Consider the following 24,285-nt stretch of genomic DNA (forward strand, 5'->3'; position numbering starts at 1 on the left):
GGGGAGAAGTTGGTGGGGGGTAGGAGGGGAGGGAGAAGTTGGTGGGGGGGAGGAGGGGGGGATGTGGTGGGGGGAGGAGGGGGGGAGAAGTTGGTGGGGGGGTGGTGGGAGAGGGGAGGAGGAATTGGTGAGGGCGTTCGCCTAACCCCCATGGCAGGCGTGGTGGGGGGAGGAGGGGGAGCGACAGACGAGAGGGGGGCGCGTGAGTGGGGGAGGCGTGAGGGTGCGACTCGGGGTGAGGAAGGAGGGAGTGAGGGGGGCGGGGGTAATGAATGGGGGCGGGGGGGGAAGATGAGAGGGTGGGGCGGATGAGGGAGTGAACATCACAGATCATGAGAACACAACACGACATCAGCCCCCTCCCCATCACAGCCTGGCCCATCAGCCCCCCCCCATCACAGCCTGGCCCATCAGCCCCCCCCATCACAGCCTGGCCCATCAGCCCCCCCCCCCATCACAGCCTGGCCCATCAGCCCCCACCCCATCACAGCCTGGCCCATCAGCCCCCCCCCCCCATCACAGCCTGGCCCATCAGCCCCCCCCCATCACAGCCAGGCCCATCAGCCCCCCCCCCATCACAGCCTGGCCCATCAGCCCCCCCCCCATTGTGTCTGGGAATTCAGCTCCGCGCGACTCTCAGCACGAAAGAGTTTCTTGTTTTTCGTGTTTTTTTTATGGTCGTCCACTGGCCACGTGGTGGTGGTTGGTGGTGGTTGGTGGTGGTGGTGGGTGGTGGTTGGTGGTGGTGGTGGTTGGTGGTGGTGGTTGGTGGGTGGTGGTGGTGGTGGTTGGTGGTGGTTGGTTGGTGGTGGTTGGTGGTTGGTGGTGGGTGGTGGGTGGTGGTGGTGGTAGTGGTTGGTGGTGGGTGGTGGTTGGTGGTGGTGGTTGGTGGTGGTGGTGGTGGTGGGTGGTGGGTGGTGGTGGTGGTAGTGGTTGGTGGTGGTTGGTGGTTGGTGGTTGGTGGTGGTGGTGGTGGTTGGTGGTGGTGGTGGTTGGTGGTGGTGGTTGTTGTTGTTTCTCGTTCGTGTTCTCGCTTCCCCGGGGCGATTTGTGAGCGACTCTCTGGTGGGTGGGGAGTCATCAGAGTCGCGTGACTGATTGCAGAGACACGTGACTGAACTGGTCGCGGGGCTCCCCTAGGTCGGCTTGGCCTTAAACGAGTACCTGGTGCGGAGTGTAATCATCGTCATCACTTGGGAGACAAAGGCGGCCGGGCGGGGTGTTGCCCACACCATCACCTCGTGCGCCGTGCCGGCCTTCATAGGTGCTCGCCAACAGCACTTTTCTCAGCAGCCTATGTAAGGCTACACGGGTGATCTTTGTCTTTGTGTCTCACGATCGTCTCTGCTATTCCCCCAAACTTCTTACAACCTCGCTCAATTCAAGAAACGTGTTTAGTCATCTTCTTGGTTCTTTCGGTAAAGTCACGTAGAAGTGAAGTAATAAAATAATAAAAATAAAACATTATAAAATAAAATAGTCATCTTTTTGCAACTTGGATAGCGCTGTCTGGTACTGGCCGATTGGGGTTTAGTTCAGTTCAGTTTCATTTATTAGGTATAACCCTGTGAGCCATGCGGCTCTTGACTCGGGTGCAACCGCAACAAACAAAAACATGAACAAGAAACATCTTAAAGTGACTACGACAGAAAAATCCTCGAAATAACAGCAAAGTCTTCCAGAAAAAGCAACATACACCAACGCTGTGTGCAAAATTCCCAGTGGGATGCAAATCAAAAATAACAACCATAAGACAATGCAGATTAAAGTTATCAGGCTAACTCTGTACTACAACAAACAAGCATGGTTAAACCAAAACGTTTTAGGGCGTCACGGTGGAAAGATGTTAACTACCTCGCCTGGTGTGCAGGAGGTCCGTGGATTCCCGATCCTGACGCCTGTACATTTGGAGCTTTCATGTTCTCCTCGTGGTCGTGTGGGTCCTCCGGGTTTTCCCTCCGCATTAAGAATCAACGTGCTTTTAGAGGATTTGGCTGCTACAAATGTGCACGTAATAGGCCACTTCATTGAGCTATCATTTGTGGGCAGGTCGCTATTGACAAAGAGCTACATAACTCAGTGAGCCTTACCTGGTAAATTAGTATAACCCGTAAAAACAAAGTTTTTCACTATAAATCCTTTATATGCGTGGCGGCTAGAGTCCTCTCGTCCTCTGGCTTGAGATGGCTGCCACCTATGGGTAAGATGATTGCATGGCAGCATTAAGCAATTGGTAATTAAATATAATTTTTTTGTCCTAAAAAGTGTAAAATTTTAGAAAAAAATTTTCACGAACATTGTCACGCACAACGAGTCTGTGTGGAAGATGTCAGCTCGATTGGATCACGGGAAGTGGGTTAAAAAACGACCGAAAGATTTGCACGGTTCTAAGCAAGCAAGCAAGTGAACTTAATATAAAGGATTTAAAAATAGTTTAGTTTAATTGTTGTTATTCTTAGTTCTTTTGGTAAAATCGCGTAGAAGGGAGATAATACAATAATATACATATAAAACAATACAAATTATCATGACGTTTCGACTGCAACACAAGCAATCATCATCAGGTGTGAAATCAGGTGTGAAAATCTTGCTGTGGATTTCACACCTGATGATGATTGCTTGCGTTGCAGTCGACACGTCGTGAGAATTTTTATTGTTTGTATTTATATTATTTTATTTTCTCCCTTCTACGTGACTTTACCGAAAGAACCAAGAATATGAATCCCTGCAGTCACGAAGCTTTAAATCTAAATTTAGTTGTTGTTGTTGTTGTTAAAAGTCAACGTGGTATTGGGATGCGAGTGTAAGCACACGGGAATCAGGACAATCTCCGAGTCGATTTTAATATTCAACCAGCAGTGGCTCACTCAGACAGCCAGCACTGACGAAGAACACAGAAAAACCGCCAACTAAAAAGTGCGCAAAGAAGCAGGCTTGAAATACAACCCCCGGGACTGCTTATGGATGGTGGTGACCGGTGGGAGAGACTACCAGCGGAGTGGCAGCCAAAGGAGGCGATGCGCCTGCTAACGGGGTGAGAACAGTCCCGGATTATACACTGGTCAACAACAAAAATCATTCTGGCCTGGACTTTTGCAGCTGTTTTAGACTAATTTCAGGGTGCTGATTCCAAATCTGATCTCAGATTTGCTCTATCACATCTCATTTTATGCTAGTGGGGTTAATCTGGCAGGTCTGGCTAGTAGGGTCAGTTTAGTGGGGTTAATCTGGTAGGTCGGGCTAGTAGGGTCAGCCTAGTGGGGTTAATCTGGTAGGTCGGGCTAGTAGAGTCAGCTTAGTGGAGTTAATCTGGTATGTCTGGCTAGTAGGGTCAGTTTAGTGGGGTTAATCTGGTATGTCTGGCTAGTAGGGTCAGCCTAGTGGGGTTAATCTGGTAGGTCGGGCTAGTAGAGTCAGTTTAGTGGGGTTAATCTGGTAGGTCTGGCTAGTAGAGTCAGCCTAGTGGAGTTAATCTGGTAGGTCTGGCTAGTAGAGTCAGCCTAGTGGGGTTAATCTGGTAGGTCTGGCTAGTAGGGTCAGTTTAGTGGGGTTAATCTGGTAGGTCGGGCTAGTAGAGTCAGTTTAGTGGGGTTAATCTGGTAGGTCTGGCTAGTAGAGTCAGCCTAGTGGAGTTAATCTGGTAGGTCTGGCTAGTAGAGTCAGCCTAGTGGGGTTAATCTGGTAGGTCTGGCTAGTAGGGTCAGTTTAGTGGGGTTAATCTGGTAGGTCTGGCTAGTAGAGTCAGCCTAGTGGAGTTAATCTGGTAGGTCTAGCTAGTAGGGTCAGCCTAGTGGGGATAATCTGGTAGGTCGGGCTAGTAGAGTCAGCCTAGTGGAGTTAATCTGGTAGGTCTGGCTAGTAGGGTCAGCCTAGTGGGGTTCATTTAGTAGGTCGGGCTAGTAGAGTCAGGCTCAGGCCAGGGGTCCGTGGCTTGGCACACACACGCACGCCTCCCTCTGGCTTAGCATGAAAGGTCGGCAGCCCAGGTTGTCCATGCCCTCGTGGATGGCGTCCATGATGGAGCCGCACTTCCCTGCGCACCGCACGGAGAGAGAAGAGAAAGAGGAGCCACGCTGCCACCACCGCAGATTCCGAGCTCACCTCCATGAGGCTCGCATCGAGAGACCCATAGACTCGCACAGAGACCCATAGACTCGCACAGAGACCCATAGATTCGCACAGAGACCCATAGACTCACACAGAGACCCATACCAGCCCCTACCCACCCTCCCCACCCAACCCCACCCTCCCCACCCAGCCGCTCCCCACTCTTCCCTCCCCACCCAGCCCCTCCCTCCCCACCCAGCCCCTCCTTGCACGACGGACGGACACAATAATCCCCTGTGGGCTGGTGTAACCAGGAGGTTCCTACCAGTAATATCAGCATTGGGGGAGGCAAAGGCGGCCGGGCGTGGTGTTGACCACGTTCCCCTGCACAGGTGCGTGAGGGTGAGTGGGTGCACAAGTGTGTACGTGCGTGTGTGCGTGCGTGTGTCCGTGCGTGCGTGCGTGTGTACGTGTGTCCGTGCGTGTGTGTGTACGTGCGTGCGTATGTACGTGTCTGTGCGTGTGTGTGTACGTGTGTCCGTGCGTGTGTCCGTGTGTGTGTGTCCGTGTGTGTGTGTGGGGAGCGGTGGTGTAGTGGTTAGCGCGCTGCGCTACGAACCTCGCGAAACAGAGTTCGATTCCCGCTCACGGCTAAAATCAGTGACGATTATCTGAACCTGTCTTGGGCCTCCCCTAAGTCGACTCAGCCTCAAATGAGTACCTGGTGTGATGTGTAAACATCGCCACTGGGAAGACAAAGGCGGGCGGGCGTGGTGCTGGCCGCCCACCCCCTCGTGTGCCGTTCCGGCCTTCATAGGTGCTCGCTAACAGCACTTGCCCCTACAGTCTGTTACAGGCTACACGGGGGATATTTGTGTGTGTGTGTGTCCGTCGCTAACAGTCCGTCGAGGCTCCGGTGGCCGGGTTCCCACCGCCACTGCCACCACCTTGCGAGAGCGTGAAGAGGTTGAACACCCAGTCGAGGCGGTCGCACACGCGGCCCATGCAGCGGCGGAAACGTAAGTCGCAGTCCACGCGCGCGACTCCGCACCTCGCGTAGCAGAGGTCGTGGCGATTACAGCAGCGGGTCACCCCGCCCAGCGCGCTCACCTCGCCCTGCCCGGCAACACACAGGAAATTATTTTAAAAACGGACAGATGAAGATTCCCCACAACTCCCCCCCCGTTGTAGCCTTCAATGGACTGTTGGGTAGTGTGGGTGTGTGTGGGTTCACAGGTGTGTGTGTGTGGGTGCACAGGTGTGCCCGTGTGTGTGGGTGCACAGGTGTGTCCGTGTGTATGTGCGGGTGTGTCCGTGTGTGTGGGTGCACAGGTGTGTGTATGTGGGTGCACAGGTGTGTGTGTGGGTGTGTGTGTGGGTGTACCAGGTGTGTCTGTGTGTGTGGGTGCACAGGTGTGTGTGTGTAGATGTGCGGTGGTGTAGCGGTCAGCACGCTGCGCTACGAACCCAGCTACCCGAGTTCGATTCCCGCTCACGGCCAACACCAGTGATGATTTTCTGAACCGTCCTGGGCCTCCCCTAGGTCGACTCGGCCTCAAATGAGTACCTGGTGCGGTGTGCAAACATCGTCATTAGGGAGACAAAGGCGGCCGGGCGTGGTGCAGGCCACCCACCCCCTCGCGTGCCGTGACGGCCTTCATAGGTGCTCGCTAACAGCACTTGTCCCCAACAGTCTGTTAAGGTTATCGGAAGGGATCTTTGTGTGTGTGTGTCTTTGTTATCGTTCTAGTTTGAACTTGTCGAACCTGGAGCGTGCCAATAATAGGTGGGGCTTCCTATTTGCCTCATCAAAAATCCCCATACCTGGGGTGTTTTTATTTATTTATCATGAAACACTCCACTCGCTCGACACCCTCGCGAGTGATGGGGCAATTGTGGAGAGAATGGGGGCGTTCCCATACCTGGCCTCCGAATCTTTTCATCAGCTGCGTTACGTGGTTGTATTCACGGCCACTGTTCTGCAATCCTCACCTCACCTACGCATGTGAAACGCGGATCCCTTTTTAAAGAAAGATCTGAACCGGTATTAAACACTTTTTGACAGATACCTGCACAGCGCGACTCACGACCTCCTCTTGATACCAAGATCCAGGATGGTCACGTCTATGCGCTGCTAGTCGGTGGCAGCCCCAACAGTCTGGAACAATATCTCTCTGCACATTCGCAGCATCACCTCAATCGCCTCCTTCAAGAAATACTTAAAAACTCACTTCTATAACCACGTGCTTTCGAGCGACTCTGAGCTCGGCTCCGCGCCTCTGAGTTACGGCCATTACGTCCGTAAATTTGCGCGCGTTATAAATTGAATCTCGCAGATCCTGGAGAGATCTAGACATCGGCAGGCGAGTCAACGTTGGCTGGGTCACGTAGCCTGCAATCCAGCCACCGCAAGCCCAAGCAGCTTCTGTTTGCCGGATAGAGGGGGCTAAACGGGCGAGATAAGAGGCGGGCTGACGTGGTTACAGTACGGGATGATGTGGAGCTGAGTGGACTTGCCGATAACTGGTACCAGCAGTTTCAAGATCGTCCTCTGCTGACACGACTCGTGAATGACGCTAAAGGGCAGTTGGAGGCAGCCGCCCTCCAGCAACAACGGAGGGCAGAGGAGCGACGTTTACAAAGCACAGCTAGTGCATCTGCCGGTCATCTCAGGTAGTCATCTCATAGGACCTGGGTCTGTCCCGTGACCTGTCAGCGACTCTTCGACACTTCACGCGGCGCCAAAGTGCACCTAGCCTGACACAGGCACCGTAGAGCTGTCACTACCACTTGGTGTTGTTGATGTGTGCATGATGCGGCAAAAACAACATCCTACCTCCTTGTTGGTGCCGGACGGCAACGCTGTGGTGGGCAGTGCCGTGGGGGGAGGGCCAACTTAGATTGGCCATTCCCCTCGTGGCGTTTGTAACCACCACAGCGGCCAAATGGGGGCTCTGGACGGGGTGCGAGGGGCTGGTAACCACGAAAACACGATTTTAAAATGTAATTAAGCCTGTGCCGGAGGCCCCGGGGGGACAGGCGTCTATGACGTCTCCTGGCCAAACCCCATTTGGCGGAGCCAGGAGACTGAATCCTTACCCTCGGGCTCCTCCAGAAACAACAAAAAACCACTACGGGTGGCCAAATGGAATGTTCGAACGCTCACTGCGGAGGAGAGGCTGCTACTCCTTTATCGGGAGCTGGACCGGTACCGCCTGGATCTCTGTGGTATTCAGGAGGTCCGGTGGACCGGCTCTGGCTCCTGCCACCATGAGGGGTGGACAGTCCTCTACTCGGGGCAGGAGACTGCAATACAACAGGGAGTGGCTCTTCTTCTGAACCAAAGAATGAAGGGGAAGTGGGAGCGTGACGGTGAGGTGTGGGAAGCTGTAAGCCCCAGGATACTTTAGGCTCGCCTTCCCATCAACCAGAGGCGAGGAGTGGTGGTCGTGGTTACTTATGCCCCCACTGAAGACGAACATCCGTGGAGGGATGCAGGCAAGGCCGATAAGTCAGATGCCTTCTATGACCTCCTGTCACAGGTGCTAGCTAAAGTGGCCCCTCGGGATAGAGTCATCTTGTTGGGTGACTTCAATTCCCGAGTTGGTCATGATGCTGGCACCTGGTCTGGAGTGATTGGAAGGCATGGGCCAGATCAGCTCAATAACACGCGGTTCCGGCATCGGCGCATCCACACAACATCATGGATGCATGCTGGGTCCAAGCAAGAACATCTGCTGGACTACATAGCGATAGAACAGCGGATGCCGGCCCATGTCCTTTGACACCAGGACCTACCGTGGAGCTGATCTGCCCACTGACCATTGACTTGTCAAATGTAAGATGCGCCTGCTATTCTTTCACTCCGGTGGTGGGTGTACACCCAGGACCCCATTCAAACCCATTGTGGCATGGTCTCAGCTAACTGAAGTTGCAAGCGAGAATTTAATCATCGCTTGCGGCTAGGGTTGGCATCGTCCCCAACTCCTCCTGATGTCATGAGGAAATGGCCGAGGTTTAGGAATATGGCTCATGCAGCTGCAATGGCTGCTTTTGGTACACGGTCCAGATCTCCCCAGAAACCCTGGCTGATAGAGGAGGTTTTCAGGCTGGCTGAGAAAAAGCGACAGGCCCACTCTCATCGTCTACAGCATCCCATGTCAGAGAATGAGGAGGCTTACCGCAGCCTTCGCTCGGAGGTTCGGAGAGCCGTGAGGCACTGCAAGGATGGGTGGTAGTCGCGGGTTGCTGAGGAGTCTGCCTCAATGGGATGTAGAGCTGAGTGGACTTGCTGATGACTGGTACCAGCGGGTGTCAAGATCGGCCCCTGTGGAGCAGGCTCGTGAAGGACGCTACTGGGCAGTTGGAGGCAGTCGGAGGCAGTCGCCCTCCAACAACAACGGAGGAGCGACGCTCACAACAACGAGCAGAGCGCCGGGTGGTTAAAGCACCTCAAGTTGGCACAGTAGAGGGCACAGGTGGTGCATTAGCCACTCATCTAAGTCAGTCGACCCGTGGCACCTGGGTCTGCTCCGTGACCTCCTGCCAGCGGGCGTTCGACACTTCACGTGGCCTCAACGTGCACATAGCCTGGCACAAGCGTCGTGGTGACGTCACCCCCATTTAGTGGCGAATGGCGGTTGATGATGCGCAGTGTATGCTGCTGCGTGCGTGATGCGCTGTTCATGATGTGCCGTGTATGCTGCTGCTGTGAGTGTGATGCGCTGTGAGTGTGATGCGCTGTGAGTGTGATGCGCTGTGAGTGTGATGCGCTGTGAGTGTGATGCGCTGTGAGTGTGATGCGCTGTGCATAATTCTGCTTCTGTGTGCTGCTGTGATGCGCTGTGTATGATGCTGCTGCTGCTGTGTGTGAGATGCGCACGTATAATCCGAAGACAGGAGATCCACATCCGTTCGGAGCAGACACGAAGCCCGGCCGAGGCTCGGGTTTAGATCCTGAAACAAGAACACGCAGCGACTCCCCGTCAGACTCGTAGACCTCTTGGGGGCAGGTGCTGTTAGCGAGCACCTATTAAGGCCGGCTCGGCACACGAGGGGGTGGGTGGCCAGCACCACGCCCGGCCGCCTTTGTCTCCCCAGTGTCGATGTTTACACACCGCACCAGGTACTCGTTTGAGGCTGAGTCGCTCTAGGGGATGCCCAGGACCGGTTCAGATAATCGTCACTGGTGTTGGCCGTGAGCGGGAATCGAACTCGGGTCGCCAGGTTCGTAGCGCAGCGCGCTAACCGCTACACTTCCGCTGCCCACCTACACATATAAACAACCTCCGTTCACCACTAAGTGGCGGTGACGTCACCACGGCGCCTGTGCCAGGCTAGGTGCACTTTGAGGCCACGTGAAGTGTCGAAGGGCCCGCTTGGCATGAGGTCACGGGACAGACCCTGCAGGTGCCATGGGTTTGAGTGACCGAGATGACTGTCTGATGCACACCACCTATGCCACCCCCCCACCCCCATTGTGCGTTGTAGCAATAAACTAAAGCAATTTGCCAGGGCAGTGCACTGGAAACGGTTACCGGTTCATGCCTTTAAGAACCGCTCATCGATTATAAAAGCGATTAGCGGTGTACGGGTTGTCGTTAAACAGCCCCAATAGAAATCCACAAACACACACAAACCCACAACGCAACGCAGTCAATCACACCGCGACCTTAAACGGAGAAGAAAATAAGTAAACCCGTAAAAACAAAGTTTTTCACTCTAAATCCTTTATATGCGTGGCGGCTTGAGTCCTCTCGTCCTCTGGCTTGAGATGGCTGCCACCTATGGGTCAGATGATTGTCTGCAGTATTAAACAATTGGTAATTAAATATAATATTTTTGTCCTATAAAGTGTAAAATTTTGGAAAAAAATTTCACGAACATTAATTGTCACGCACAACGAGTATGTGTGGAAAATGTCAACTCGATTGAATCACGGGAAGTGGGTTAAAAAACGACCGAAAGATTTACACGGTCGTAAGCAAGCAAGCAAGCACGCAAGCAAGCAAACAAACTTAATATAAAGGATTTTAAAACGTTATAGACGACGTTTCGGGCATTGACCCCCGACCCCCCCGTTACCGTTCCCGCACGTGTAGCGGCAGGTCCCCTCATTCCCGCCCAGGTACTCGACCGCAGTGTCCAGGAAGCCCCCCAGTGCCTCCACTCGCTCCAACATCCAGCCCCCCTTTTGCGTGACCCCCTCTTCCTTGCCCCCCTCTTGCGTGCCCCCCTCTTCCGTGCCCCCCACTTCCTTGCCCCCCTCTTGCGTGACCCCCACTCCCGTGCCCCCCTCTTCCTTGACCCCCTCTTGCGTGCCCCCCTCTTCCGTGCCCCCCACTTCCTTGCCCCCCTCTTGCGTGCCCCCCTCTTCCTTTACCCCGTCTTGCGTGACCCCCACTTCCGTGCCCCTCTCTTCCGCACCCCCCCGATGCACCCCCCCCGGATCCGGCTCGCTCTCATTCCATGCACCATGCCCCCCCATCGCCACCGCCACCGCCAGCAGCAGCATCAGCAGCGTCAGCAGGAACGGCAGCGTGGATGTCATGCTGCCGGCTGGGTCGTTCCGAGTCTTCCTCTCGCCGAAGTAACGCGGAGTGGAGGGTTGAGAGTACCGAGCAAAAAAACTCTCCGGGCGTATATCGGCGTCCGCTGTCCCCGTCGCGCTATGTTCCCAACCCCGCCTGGTCCTTTTTAGTTGTTAATTTTGTTGTTAATTTTGGACGTCCAAAGGGTTCTGGCACCCAGCAACGTGGAGTGGAGTGGTGTGACGAGACGCGATCCCAGATCACCTGGAGCCCCCACCCCTCCCCTCCCCTCCGCCCGCTCTCCTGGGCTGGCCGCGGTAACGTGGAGTGAGGCTGGCGCGGGTCGACACGTGGGAGTTCCCGACCCCTCCCCTGGTGAACCCGGCGCGTGGAGCTCGGAGGACAAAGTCCACTCGGGGGGCGGGGCCAGGACCCCCCCCCCCCGTGTCAACTCCAGCCTCCGCACACCTCGTCATCACGTCACACCTCGTCATCACGTTATTACGTCATCACGTCACACCTCGTCATCACGTTATTACGTCATCACGTCACACCTCGTCATCACGTCACACCTCGTCATCACGTTATTACGTCATCACGTGACACCTCGTCATCACGTGACACCTCGTCATCACGTCACACCTCGTGATCACGTTATTACGTCATCACGTGACACCTCGTCATCACGTGACACCTCGTCATCACGTGACACCTCGTCATCACGTCACACCTCGTGATCACGTTATTACGTCATCACGTGACACCTCGTCATCACGTGACACCTCGTCATCACGTGACACCTCATCACGTCACACCTCGTCATCACGTCACACCTCGTCATCACGTGACACCTCATCACGTGACACCTCATCACGTGACACCTCGTCATCACGTGACACCTCATCACGTGACACCTCGTCATCACGTCACACCTCGTCACCAGGTCACACCTCGTGCTGCCACGGCTGACACGGGAGTCCTCTTCTTGCCAACCGCGTCTGGCGGCAAGGCAGCAGAATTGTGTCTCTTCAGAGTCCTGGGGGTCGGCAACCTGCAGACTCCGCGAGCCGCGTGCGGCTCTCGAAGCGACTTCATCGCGGCTCTTGAAATATTTCCGCGTTTGACCGAATTCAATAATCTTCTTGGTTCTTTCGGTAAAGTCGCGTAGAAGGGAAGTAATAAAATAATAAAAATAAAACATAATAAAATAAATCTCACGATGTTTCGGCCACAACGCAAGTGTGATGCCGCCGCCACGAAGCCGTTCGGCAGGCACCAAATCCCCGACCTCGCCACCACCAAGCAACGGAGCCGACCCCGCGTCCCCCTCACCTCACCTCACATGAACACACCCGCACTCATTTCCCCCCCCCCATAGAGCTCCGAGGGGAGGTCGCCTGGCCGACCGGTTTTTATCCGAGAGACCCTTATCGGGATTAATTCTCACGGTTTCCGGCGATCAGGGAATTGGATGACCTCCCCCGTGCTACGTGGCACCGCGGCGCTGCGGCCGGCCTTAATATGGTGTGGTCGCGGCGTGGGGCATTCGGCCACCGCGGTTGAGGCGCATTTCCCCCCACACACACTCCCACGGGTCGACGGGGCAAGCAGGGGAGGCACGGGACAGCATGAATAGCGGGGTCACAGGGGCTGTTGCGCATAGTCATGGAGGGTTGGGATAATTGCGCTTGAGCGCGCAGGCCCCATTGTTAGGAAGGGTAAGGGAGTAATTAGGATGTACGCCGCCAACGTCGCTCACTGATTAGCATATCAACAGCGCCCGGGAACCGCCGTGCGCGGGCTTGGGGTGCACGAGCCCATTGTTCAGCGCAGCATCCCCTTTGAGGTAGGGAGGATAAATAGAGGAGCGCAGAGGGGAAATCGGGCTCTTCTCTCCAGCGCCAGGCGACAGGACGCTCTCCAGTCCAGCGACCCGATCGTCCGTGAGACGCATCGAGGTACGCTGCGAGCACGGGATCAACGAACCGCCGTGGGCATCCAGCAGGAAGTAAGTAGGTGAATTAGAATCATAGCAGATAAATCGGGAATAGGTATAAAGGTATCAGCGTAGGCCAGCCTCGTCGACTCACTGATTTAACATTAAATTACCAGGTATCAGATAATAAATCATTAATAGCGAAGCATGGTCTCGCGTGATATTGTCGTGCAGTGTGAGCGTGTGGGTGCGCGTGTGTACACTGTGGTTCACCACGTGAGTGAGCGCTGCGTAGAGCGGCGCACGAGTGGGTGTCGCGTGTGTGCAGGTGTGTGCGCTCGTAGTGTGGGTGAAGGGGTCGGTGCGTCCGCAGGTCCCCGATCCGTCTGTCGCCGCCGGGACTCGCGCAGTGTGAGGGCAGCGTCGTTCGCCCCCGACCCCCGTTTAATAGCGCGTGATCCGTGGAGAGACAACGCAGCGTCTGCAGGTGAACGAGGGCGTGCGGCGAGCTATGCCTCTCACACGAGCTCGCGGAGGGACGGACCAGGGAGGGGAGCCGTCGGGCGATGAGCCCAGCGACGGCAGCAGCTGCTCGCAGAGCAGCGAGGGGTCGGCGCACGGCGGAGCCCCTGCCATAGGCACGGAGCAGGGAGGGACTCCGGGGACCAGCGGCCCCAACACAAGCAGCCGTCCTCAGGTGAAGACCAAGTCTGTCGGGGAGACAGCGTCTGAATGAAACTCCCCGACAGACCTGGTCTTCACCTGAGAACGGCTGCTTGCGTTGTGGCCGAACTTCGTGAGAATTGTATTTTATTATGTTTTATTTTTATTATTTTATTACTTCCCTTCTACGTGACTTTACCGAAACAACCAAGAAGATGAATCCCTGCAGTCACGAAAGCTTTAAATCGAAATCGAATTCAATCAATTACCAAAAAAAGAGATAGAGCGAGAAAATGGCTCTTCTTGTGATTTTTGGTTTGCCGATCCCTCACCCCCCTCCCCGCTGTAAACAAAGTCCGACCTGCTGGCGAGACGTTTGCAGTCGACTTTCTTGGACAAATAACCCGTTTGCGGATCACCGCATCGGGGTGGAAAGCCCAACCAGCCGGCCACAGGGACTGGCGCGCACGGTGAGAGGCACGGAGCGCAGGGGGGCTTGCTTGCGCTTGCTCGAGCCTGCGGGTCAGGGGTCAGTCTCAAGTCATGGGCAGTTCACCGTGCGCAGTGAGTCGGGTGTAATACGATGCTTTGCGTTGTGAAGCCAAGCAAAATAAAACATTGTATGGCACTGCTCTTTGCTGCTGGCAAGTGCTGCGCGCGGGTGCACTTCCCGCCGTCACCAAACGGCGCTGATCAGTGTGTTGATGCATGGGCAAGTGACAAACACGGCGTGGGGAGGCCCTCATCCAGCAGTGGAGTGACGAGAGGGCTGTGTGGGTCTGGGACTCGGCGGCGTTCGTGGCTGGACGGAGCTGCCCGGGTGTTGGGGGGGGGGGGTGGTGAGGCCGACAGGATAGGGGGCAGCCGAGCGCGACTTGGTTTGTTTTCATCCCCGCGTCTCTCCGTGTCTGCAGCTGTCCGTCGGCGAACCTCCGGGATGTCTCCTCTTGTCCCTCTCATTGGCCTCCGTGTCGACCTCCGTGTCGTTCTGCTCGCCCACGTGCGTGCGTGTGTCCGCCACAGTTTGCCGCTGGGTATCTGCGCAAAACGAGCTTCATAGCTCATCGGATTCCTCCAGCATGAATATTCAGATTCTGGTTGTCCGTCTCTCGCCGTGCCCGTCTCAGTGCCACTTTCCAATTGTCGGTGGCTGTTGCTCTGTCTGTGTGCTTCTCTCCCCGTCTCCCTCCACCTGTGTATCTCGAGCCCAGACAAAACGGCTCGTTACGGAGCGGCCAATTCCGAGTCTCGATTTTATTCGAACCAGGCGAGAACTCGACGCGATCTCATTGGCGGGGAGGTCCCTGGGCTCACCAAAATTGACAAAAGCAAAATAAACAAATGCAACACAGTCCCCGGGTTGCGCAAGACCCGACTTGCGGAACATCCGACCTTACGGAAACGCTCCCATCGAATCCTGTTAAGAAAACGAATCGACACGCGGAAACGACCGCGTGAGTTGCGCAAGCAGCACAGCGCGGCGAGGTTGCGGATAATACCGCGGGGCGAGGAGACGCAATATGGGCAGCTGCTGCCTTACGACTCACTTGAGCTTCAACTGGATTAAGGTCGATGGAATTGATCTTGATTTTGGGGGGGGGGAATGGTTCAGTTTCCGACATACGCAAAATGTGGGTTACGGATTGTTTTCAGGAACCTAACGCTTCCGTAACCCGGGGACTGGACAACGCAGCAACGCAGCAAATAGAAATCTTCGCAGAAAACAACCGTTTTATTATTATTATTACACGCTTTCAACGCTTTCAAAAGGGACATTGCCCAAAACGTCACCCGTTTTTCCTTTCGAGGCAGTGTTACTGACGAACTACGAGGAAGTCAAAATATTGCACGAACATAATCACTCTTAGCTTACTACAAGCGGCTCGCCGTAGCGAACCACGACTCGTGTGATTCCGAGCGGTGGTGCAGCCAACGTCGTGAGAGACATTGGCTCTCACGACATTAAATATATATTTAGTTGATTTCTAAATATATTTGCAAATTATGTAAACACACGCAGACACGTAGTCAAGACAAATATCCCATGTATACTGCAGGAGTGGGGAACGTCTGGCCTGCGGGCCGTATAAGGCCCGCAAAATCATTTATTCAGGCCCTGCCAAGGCAACCGCACAACTCGAAATTCAATAAATCTAGGAGCTTTTTTCATAGCAACATAAATTAAATTTTGTATGGCCCGCGAATGATGTTATAAATATCCAAATGGCCCTTGGCAGAATAAAGGTTGTCCACCCCTGTGCGCGTATAGCCTGTGCAGGATGGTGGGGCAAGTGCTGCTAGCGAGTGCCTAAGGCCAGACCGCTGTACGAGTCACTGGCGAGGCCATCACCGCGCCCGACCGCCTTTGTCTCCCCAGTGGCAATGTTTACACACCGCACCAGGTACTCATTTGAGGCCGAATCGACCTGGGGAAGGCCTAGGACCGGTTCAGATACTCGTCACTGGCATTGGCCGTGAGCGAGAATCGAACTCGGGTCGCCGGGTTCGTAACGCGGCGAGCCAATCGCTACACCACCGCCGCGCACAGCGAGCACGTACACACACACACGCGTACACACACACACGTACACACACACACGGACACGCGTACACACGGACACGCGTACACACGGACACGCGTACACACACACGCGTACACACACACGTACACACACGTACACACACACGTACACACACACACGGACACGCGTACACACACACACGTACACACACACACGTACACACACACGGACACGCGGGCACGCGTTAACACGGCTGGGCATCTACATCATTTACCAAATCACACACGACCAAAGGCTGTGGCTGGCTCACCGTGGGAGATCCAGGGGGATGGGGTGGGGGGTGCATGGTGCAGGTAGTGTGTGGGTGGTGCAGAGTGCCTCTGGTGCTATGGAGTGCCGCAGGGTTGCCACTCTGTGTTGCTGGTTTGCCCAGGCTGGGTGACGATGTCGCGAGGCGTCGTGAGGCGTTGCAGGGGTCTTGGTTGGTTCCGTAACTTCCGCCGCTATCACAGGGCGTCGTCGCTCACAGGTCCCTGGTGTTGCCATGTGGCCTGGGAGGGCAGGTGCAGGCCGCGCGCTGGCTCTCCATGTAGGGGCGGCAGCCAAACGCCATCACCCCCTGGTGCAGCAGATCCACGGCCTCCTCACAACGACCTGGGCGGGGGGGGGGGGGGGGGGCACGTGGTGGGAGGGGGAGGGGTGGGGTGAGGGGGGAGGGGCACCGATTAGTGGGGGTTAAATTAAATCCAGGTGGCTCAGCGGCAGGGTGAGGGGCTCGCGATTCGAAAGTTGCAGCTTCACATCCTGGCTCGGGGGTTGAGCCAGCGTGTTCGCCGCTCGTCGTGGAGGTTTGCGATTTGAGCCCAGCTGCCGCCCCGGTTAATACTGCAGTTGCAGTAGGCGTAGCAACACTACATGCCATCTGCTTCACAGTGGATGTTCAAAAAATCCCGTGACGTCATTTGAAAAAGTGTAGGCCATTCTGTGCCAGCACCACGGTCCAAAATGTGATAAATTACACTGCAAATTAAGCCCCCTACTCTTGCCCGCTTGCAGGCCAGTTGCTGCATTCGCATTGTGCTGCATAGGGACAGCTGCCACTGGGGGTCCCCTGCCGTAGGGCTCCACGAGATGGACACGCCTCTGCGAGAGTCCAGGCATGCGAGCCTCGAGCGCGGTTCCTCCGCGTCTCTCGGCGTGGTAACGTGGAGTGGGCGCGCACCCAGGGTCTCGGGCGAGATAGTGAAGCTGGCGCCCACGAGCGAGCAGATGCGGGAGAGGCAGCGGCGGAAGGCGGTGTCGCAGGCGCGCTTCTCGGCGCCGCACACGTCGTAGCAGCGGTCGTGGTCGTTGCAGCAGCGCGTCATAGCCGGGACGCCCACGTCAAACTGGCACACGCACACACAAGGACAAAGATCCCCCGTATAGCCTTAACAGACTGTAGGGGCAAGTGCTGTTAGCGAGCAGCTATGAAGGCCGGAACGGTACACGAGGGGGTGGGTGGCCAGCACCACGCCTGACCGCCTTTGTCTCCCTAGTGGCAATGTTTACACACCACACCAGGTACTCATTTGAGGCTGAGTCGACCTAGGGGAGGCCCAGGACCGGTTCAGATAATCGTCACTGGTGTTGGCCGTGAGCGGGAATCGAACCCGTGTCGCCGGGATCATAGCGCAGCACACACTCACACACACACGCACACGGCGGAGCGTGTCACGACCGCTGGAATCTGAATATTTATTTATACTGCGGAGGAATCGGATGAGCTATAAAGCTCTTTTTCGCAGATGTCAAGTCGGGGCGGGTAAGAACATGACGACAATAAACAATACAAGAACGCGATAGAAGTGCAAAGTATAGGAAAGGTAAACAAATACAGGTAGTCCTCTACTTAACATGGAGATGCGTTACGACGACCCCATCGCAAGTCAAAAAAGTCGAAGATGACCTAGCCTACCCAGGAGTCTTAAAGAATGGTGATAATTTAGCAATACAGAGCAATTTACAGTACCGTACTGTATAAACTATATACTCTATGTATTTGTAGAGGAGTAAAATGGGGACGTGACGTCAGGTGTGCCATTCAGTGCAATGACGTCACGTCTCCTCGGGTGCTTAAGGGATACCCCGTGACGTAAGCGGGGTCACTGTGGGAACGGGTAGAGTGAGAAGGGTGAAGAGGGAACCAGGGGTAGAGAGAGGGATCGAATAGGGAGTCTGGGGAGAAGCCGGTGGTAGCCGTAGAGGTGCTTCTCTCTCCGGTCGGTGGAGTCGGCAGACTCCACGATCCGACACGAGAGAGAGAGACCGGAGCTAGCCGGCAGGGACCCGGACTCAGAGTAGGACCCCCCTAGCCCCTGGGAGTTGTGTACCCTGCTGTGTAATATTGTAACAGCTTTAATAAACCCTGGCGGAAGCCCTTAACTTACCTCCGTCTACGAGTACGTCCGTCGGAACTTCTCTACATATTTATTAATTGCAATACTGTATTGCACAGTAAAATGTAAAGCAAAAAACAAGGTAAATTCTTAGCCTACCTATATGAACTGCAATAGAACGTTTTTTTCAGGAAACAATCCTATCTGCTATAAAAAAAAAACTTTTCACATGCATTGAACGTATCGTATCGGAATGTCGAGGGAGGAAAATAATGATTGCATGCTGTTTAATTTATATGTGGAGATGGAGATACAGAATGGAAGGCTATGGGTGTATTTACGTATTTACGTATCCTCAACGCTCCACGGTAGTGGACACAGAGTTTGTATTCGGCTACATTGAGGAGGCTGGGAGAGATTGGACGGGGAGGGTTGCAAGGGAGTGGTGGGGAGTGATCAGAGTTGGGGGGCAGAGAGTGGGGCGCGGGGAGCTAGGGGATGTGGGGGGCGGGAAGTAGGGGTATGAAGTTGGGGGAATTCAGGTGGAGTGGGGGGCAAGGAGCGAGGAGACAGGAGGTAAGGGGGGGTGGGGGGCAGGGAGTGGAGAGGGGGGCAGGGAGTGGGGGGCACCTGAATGCCGAACACCGGGGAGCCGCATCCATTTGGCGCGGCCGGGGTGTAGTCGCGTCGTGGCTCGGGTTCGGCTCCTGAACGGCAGGGAGAGAACGGGTGAGTGGTGAGTGTGTGGGAGGTCGTGAGAGGTTGAGTGATAAGATGCGTGGGTGAATGATAGGGTGAGTGGCGTGTGGGAGGTTGTGAGAGGTTGAGTGATAAGGTACATGGGTGAATGATAGGGTGAGTGGATGAGTGCGAGTGGTTGAATGAGTAGTTGAGTGATTGGTTGAGTGGTTGGGTGACTGAGTGGTTGGGTGAGTGGGTGGGTGAGTGGGTGGGTGAGCAAGTGGGAGATCGAGTACATAAGTGGATAAGTGAGCGGGTAAGTAGATGAGAGGGTTGGTTGGGTGACTGAATGGTTGAGTGAGTTAGATGAGGGTGGGTGAGCGATAGTGCGTGGGTGAGTGTTGGTGGCAGTGTTGGGGTGTTGCTGGCAAGTGACAGGTCGCATACCTGTTAAACCCATACGATTTACTCGTTTTCTTCTACAGGAAAATTACGTTTTCAGGTCCATACGGAATACAGCCGTTTCAATACGAGCAAACGAAAATCACATTTTTGTCTATTTGTTCGTGTTTCTCTCCCGTGTGATGGGAATTTGTAGGATGAACGTTGACATTTATAAGCGGGCACGGGGTGACCAATAAGGTCTGCATTGATCTGTAATAAGGTAGGGGCACTGATAAGGGGTTGACAGGTATGGAGGTAGTATCGTTCTGTTTGGTAGTGTTGGTGTGATTGGTTGGTGTCACGTGGTAGTGTTGATGTATCACGTGGTGGTGTTGGTGTGATGAGTTGGTGTCACGTGGTAGTGTTGGTGTCACGTAGGGTGTTGGTGCGATTGGTTAGTGTCACGTGGTAGTGTTGGTGTCACGTGGTGGTGTTGGGGTGAATGGTTGATGTCACGTGGTAGTGTTGGTGTGTCACGTGGTAGTGTTGGTGTGATGGGTTAGTGTCACGTGGTAGTGTTGGTGTGTCACGTGGTAGTGTTGGTGTGATTAGTTGGTGTCACGTGGTAGTGTTGGTGTCACGTGGTAGTGTTGGTGTGTCACGTGGTAGTGTTGGTGTGTCACGTGGTAGTGTTGGTGTGTCACGTGGTAGTGTTGGTGTGAATGGTTGATGTCACGTGGCAGTGTTGGTGTCACGTGGTTGTCAGCTTCAGGGTGGGTGAACTATGCCCCCCCCCAACTCCAAACCACCACTGCCGCCATTTACCATTGGCGCACGTGTATCTACACACTCCGTCTTCCCCTCCCAGGTACTCCATTGCCGAGTCCAGGTAACCATCCAGCAGCTGCACGCCTGCCCGCAGTTCCTTCACCCGCTCGGCCATCCAGCCGCCCCGTGCCGCCACGCACATCAACAAGGGCAGCAGCAGGAGCAGCAGGGGCAGCATCCACGACCTCCCCACCGCCAGCCCACGTGTCCTCATGTCTTGGGTCAACGAACAATGTCAGCCGTCTCTCCTCCTGCCCCGACTCTCTTGTCTCCACACAGAGCCTGGGGATCTTCTGCTATGAGAGTCGAGGGAGATGCAGGCGGGAGGGTTGGTGGTAGTCGTGTTAGTGTCGCGGTTAGCAGCGGTGGTGGTTTTAGAGAGTTGTTTGAAGTGGTTGTAGACAGTTTTGTCGACTGTCGTGTGAAGAGGTAGCAGTGTTGCTGGCAGTGTGGTGGTGTTGGTGTTGTTGGTAGTGGTGGTGTTAGTAGCAGTGGTGGTGGTGTTGTTGTTGGTAGTGGTGGTGTTGTTGGTAGTGGTGTTGTTGGTAGTGTTGTTGGTAGTGGTGGTGTTGTTGGTAGTGGTGGTGTTAGTAGCAGTAGTGGTGGTGTTGTTGTTGGTAGTGGTGTTGGTAGTGGTGTTGTTGGTAGTGGTGTTGTTGGTGGTGTTGTTGGTAGTGTTGTTGTTGGTGGTGGTGTTGTTGGTAGTGGTGGTGTTGGTAGTGGTGGTGTTGTTGGTAGTGGTGTTGTTGGTAGTGGTAGTGTTGTTGTTGGTGGTGCTGTTGTTGGTGTTGTTGGTAGTGGTGGTGTTGTTAGTGGTGGTGTTGTTGTTGGTAGTGGTGGTGTTGTTGTTAGTGGTGGTGTTGTTGTTGTTGGTAGTGGTAGTGGTGTTGTTGGTGGTAGCGGACTATCCGCCACGGAGCGCGGTGGCCGTGGACGAGAATGCGCGATGACGGGACCCGCGATTCCGCTTTGTCGCGATTCCTCATCCAGAATCGATTCCGAAATCGATTCCTTAGCAGTGTTACAAACGGGAGCCGAATCTGCATGATAATCTCTAAATGGGGGGGGGGGGGGGGGGGTGTCAGAAAGTGACAACAGAAATACAATAAACTCATATTCTTAGGTTTTTTTCGGTAAAGTCACGTAGGTTAAAAGAAAACAAATAAAAATAAATATTTTTTACTACGTGACTTTACCGAAAAAACCCCTAAGAATATGAATCCTTGCAGTCACGAAAGCTTCAAATCTATAATACAATAAACTCCTTTTAAAAAGTACAATTAAACAACGTTTTTAGTTTAAAGTGCACTAAAAGTAAACAACTCGATTGGACAACGGGAAGTGGACGATATTTTGCTTACAAGATCTGACCACGACTTACAGAGGACTGAAGTTAAACAACTTTTTTTCACAACTTCGTTATAACTCACCCTCGAGAAGTACGTCAATGATGCGACGCCTGTTCCCACATCAACGCTTGTCTGATTTAGTGGATTACTTTAATTACTTTAGTAATTAATCTGCCTTGAGACACGTGGCGCTTGCTTCTTGGGCGAGGCGATTCCAGAGTTTAGGGACCGCGGCGTTTTTGAGCTACCCAAATAAATATTTATTTAATTAGCCGCCCATACAAAATGTTAATTTTTTTAAAAGAGCCGATTAATTGATTAATTGATACCGATTTTGATACGGGCATGAATTATCACCGAATCTGAGTACGTGTGTGCAAAATTTGGAATTCATTGAACAGGAAGTAGTCTAACTTTTGATTACAAGATTTGACCACGACAAACATAGGAGTCAAGTTAAGTAAAATCGTTGAATAAACTCCTTTTAAAAAGTAGTTTTTAAAACAACTGTTTTATCAACAACTTCGTTTAACTCACTGTCGAGAAGAACGTCAACGTCGCCTGAGACACGTGGCGCCTGCGTTTTGTGCGAGCAGATTCCACCGTTTAGGGACCGCGGCGTTTTTGACTACACAAATATATATAATTAATAAGCCGTCCATACAAAAATGGTAATTACTTGAAAGGAGGCAATTAATTGATTGATGCCGATTTTCAAACAGGCATGCATTGTCACCGGATCTGAGTACGAGTGTGCACAATTTGGAATTGATTGGAGAACAGTAAGTAGACTAACTTTTGATTATACAAAATTTGACCACCAGGAGAAATCCGATGAGCTATGAAGCTTTTTATTCACAGAGCTCCACGTTGGGGCGGTCCAGGAAGTTACAACAACAGACGATAATGCAACAAAAAACGACAGTAGTACAAGAATGGAGAAAATATAAGTCACTTAAAAAGTACTTTCTAAAAATAAATGTATTTATACAAATCAAGAAAATATTTTTAAGTACAAATTGCATAAGTAGATAAATTCCTTCTAGATTTGAAGCATTCGTGACTGCAAGGATTCATACTCTTAGTTTTTTCGGTAAAGTCACGTAGGTAAAAAATTAAAATTAATAAAAGCAAAATAAAAATAAAATAAAAATCATTTTATTTTTACGTGACTTTACCGAAAAAACCTAAGAATATGAATCCTTGCAGTCACGAAAGCTTCAAATATAGAATTAAGGACCACCTTAGACTAATAATAGGGGTTTTCCCCCTTTTTTCTGGCAACAAAACTGAAACCTTTTACAAGGAATCATGTGTGCATTAACCGCAATACTTGTGGTCAAAATGCAAACAAAACACACACTCTAATAATACAATATGCATTGTATATACTATTTTGTTTTTTAGGTAAAGTCGCGTAGGTAGAAAATAAAATAAATTAAATCACGACGTTTAGGAGGCAACACAAGCTTCCGTCTTCAGGTGGCACCGTCACAGCAAAATTACTTGATACAGTAATTTGTGTTGCCTCTGAAACGCCGTGATTTAATTTTTTTTACCCACGTGACTTTACCGAAAAAAACAAAGAGTATGGACCCTTGCAGTCACGAAAACTTCAAGTCTAGAATATTCATTGTCCTTGAAACTGATTGGTCCACACCAGAGACGGCTTTCTTTTGAGCCTCGCACACATGATTCCTTGTAAAAAGGTTTCAGTTGTTTTGCCAGAAAAAAGGTGAAACCCCCTATTATGTTTTGGTACTGGCAAAGGAGGTCTAATGATGCACCTTAGACGACTAGAGGCTAATTGGACCCACACATAACGTCGATCCACACACGTCGATGAATCGATCCATGCCCCCTCCCCCCTAGCGGATGCGACATGGGAAACGGATCCGGATACACCCCCCTCTTCTCACCCCCCCTTCTAACCCCTCCCCTCTTCTCACCCCCCCCCCTTCTCACCCTCCCCCCTTCTCCCCCCTCCCCCCCTTCTCACCCCTCCCCTTCTCACCCCTCCCCTTCTCACCCTCCCCCTCTCTCACCCCTCCCCTTCTAACCCCTCCCCCCTTGTACACCCTCCCCCTTCTCACCACCTCCCCCCCCCCCCTCCCTTCTCACACCCTCCCCCCTTCTCACCCCGTCCCCCCTTCTCACCGCTCCCACCCATTCGCACCCCTCCCCCCCTTCTACACCCCTCCCCCTCTTCTCACCCTCCCCCCCTTCTCACCCCTCCCCTTCTCACTCCACTCCCCCCTCTTCTCACCCCTCCCCCCTTCGTCACCCCTCCCCCCGTCTCACCCTCCCCCTTGCTGCACCCGCCCCCCTTCTACACCCTCCCCCTTCTCACCCGCTCCCCCCCTTCTCACCCCTCCACCCTGTCTTCAACATCCGTTCCCCCCTTCTCACCCCCTCCCCCTTCGCACCCCCTCCCCCCTCTACTCAGCCCCTTCCCCCCTTCTCGAACCCACCACTCCCCCCCTTCTCAACCCCTCCCCCCTTCTCACCCCTCCCACTTCTCACATCGTCTCACCCCCTTCCACAACCCCCCCTTCTAACACCTCCCCTTCTTCTCACCCCTCCCCTTCTCACTCCCTCCCCCGTCTCTCACCCCTCCCCCCTGCTCACCCCTCCCCCTTACTCACCCCTCCCCCCTTCTCACCCCTCCCCCTCTTCTCACCCCGCCCCTTCTAACCCCTCCCCCCTTGAACTCACCTCCCCCTTCTCACCCCTCCCCCCTTCTCACCCCTCCCCCCTTCTCACCTCCCCCTCACCCCTCCCCTTCTCACCCCCCCCTTCTCACCCTCCCCCTTCTCCCACCCTCCCCCTTCTCACCCCTCCCCCCTTCTCACCCCTCCCCCTTCTCACCCCCCCCTTCTCACCCCCTCCCCCTTCTCACCCCTCCCTTCTCACCCCTCCCCCCCCTTCTCCACCCCTCCCCCCTTCTCACCCCCCCCCTTCTCACCC

The 24,285-nt window shown here is 53.8% G+C and overlaps 2 protein-coding genes across 3 annotated transcripts; both read right to left on the bottom strand.

Annotated features, from left to right (window-relative positions):
• Nucleotides 1-2,750: 2,750 nt before the first annotated feature.
• On the bottom strand, nucleotides 2,751-10,249 carry LOC133354396 (group XIIA secretory phospholipase A2-like). Of its 2 annotated transcripts, none has more exons than XM_061571204.1 (4): nucleotides 10,143-10,215; nucleotides 8,930-9,003; nucleotides 4,995-5,163; nucleotides 2,751-4,033 (listed from the first exon to the last, which is right to left on the bottom strand). In XM_061571204.1, exons 1-4 carry the CDS (start codon nucleotides 10,162-10,164, stop codon nucleotides 3,912-3,914), a joined length of 387 nt encoding a protein of 128 aa, XP_061427188.1. In that variant the 5' UTR covers nucleotides 10,165-10,215; the 3' UTR covers nucleotides 2,751-3,911. The 2 variants fall into 2 exon arrangements, with proteins under 2 accessions (XP_061427188.1, XP_061427187.1); XM_061571203.1 differs by having other exon boundaries at nucleotides 2,752-4,033; nucleotides 10,132-10,249.
• A 4,640-nt stretch (nucleotides 10,250-14,889) lies between these two features.
• LOC133354393 (group XIIA secretory phospholipase A2-like) lies at nucleotides 14,890-21,504 on the bottom strand. Its single transcript, XM_061571199.1, has 5 exons — nucleotides 21,400-21,504; nucleotides 19,967-20,265; nucleotides 18,707-18,783; nucleotides 16,921-17,086; nucleotides 14,890-16,352 (listed from the first exon to the last, which is right to left on the bottom strand). Exons 2-5 carry the CDS (start codon nucleotides 20,181-20,183, stop codon nucleotides 16,222-16,224), a joined length of 591 nt encoding a protein of 196 aa, XP_061427183.1. The 5' UTR covers nucleotides 20,184-20,265; nucleotides 21,400-21,504; the 3' UTR covers nucleotides 14,890-16,221.
• Between the last annotated feature and the right edge of the window lie 2,781 nt (nucleotides 21,505-24,285).

This window comes from Lethenteron reissneri, chromosome 47, assembly GCF_015708825.2.
Source record: "Lethenteron reissneri isolate LAM-NWPU_2019-01 chromosome 47, ASM1570882v1, whole genome shotgun sequence".
NCBI classification, from domain to species: Eukaryota; Metazoa; Chordata; class Hyperoartia; order Petromyzontiformes; family Petromyzontidae; genus Lethenteron; species Lethenteron reissneri.

Excerpts from the sequence above, each read along its gene's own strand:
- LOC133354396 (XM_061571203.1), bottom strand. The coding sequence starts at position 10,228 with ATGTTGGAGCGAGTGGAGGCACTGGGGGGCTTCCTGGACACTGCGGTC. Across the intron at positions 9,004-10,131 it reads CCGCTACACGTGCGGGAACG|GATCTAAACCCGAGCCTCGG; the intron begins GTAACGGGGGGG and ends TTCTTGTTTCAG. Across the intron at positions 4,034-4,994 it reads CCTCTTCACGCTCTCGCAAG|GGAAGTGCGGCTCCATCATG; the intron begins GTGGTGGCAGTG and ends TGCGGTGCGCAG.
- LOC133354393 (XM_061571199.1), bottom strand. The coding sequence starts at position 20,183 with ATGAGGACACGTGGGCTGGCGGTGGGGAGGTCGTGGATGCTGCCCCTG. Across the intron at positions 18,784-19,966 it reads TAGATACACGTGCGCCAATG|GAGCCGAACCCGAGCCACGA; the intron begins GTAAATGGCGGC and ends CCTGCCGTTCAG. Across the intron at positions 17,087-18,706 it reads CCCCGGTGTTCGGCATTCAG|TTTGACGTGGGCGTCCCGGC; the intron begins GTGCCCCCCACT and ends TGCGTGTGCCAG.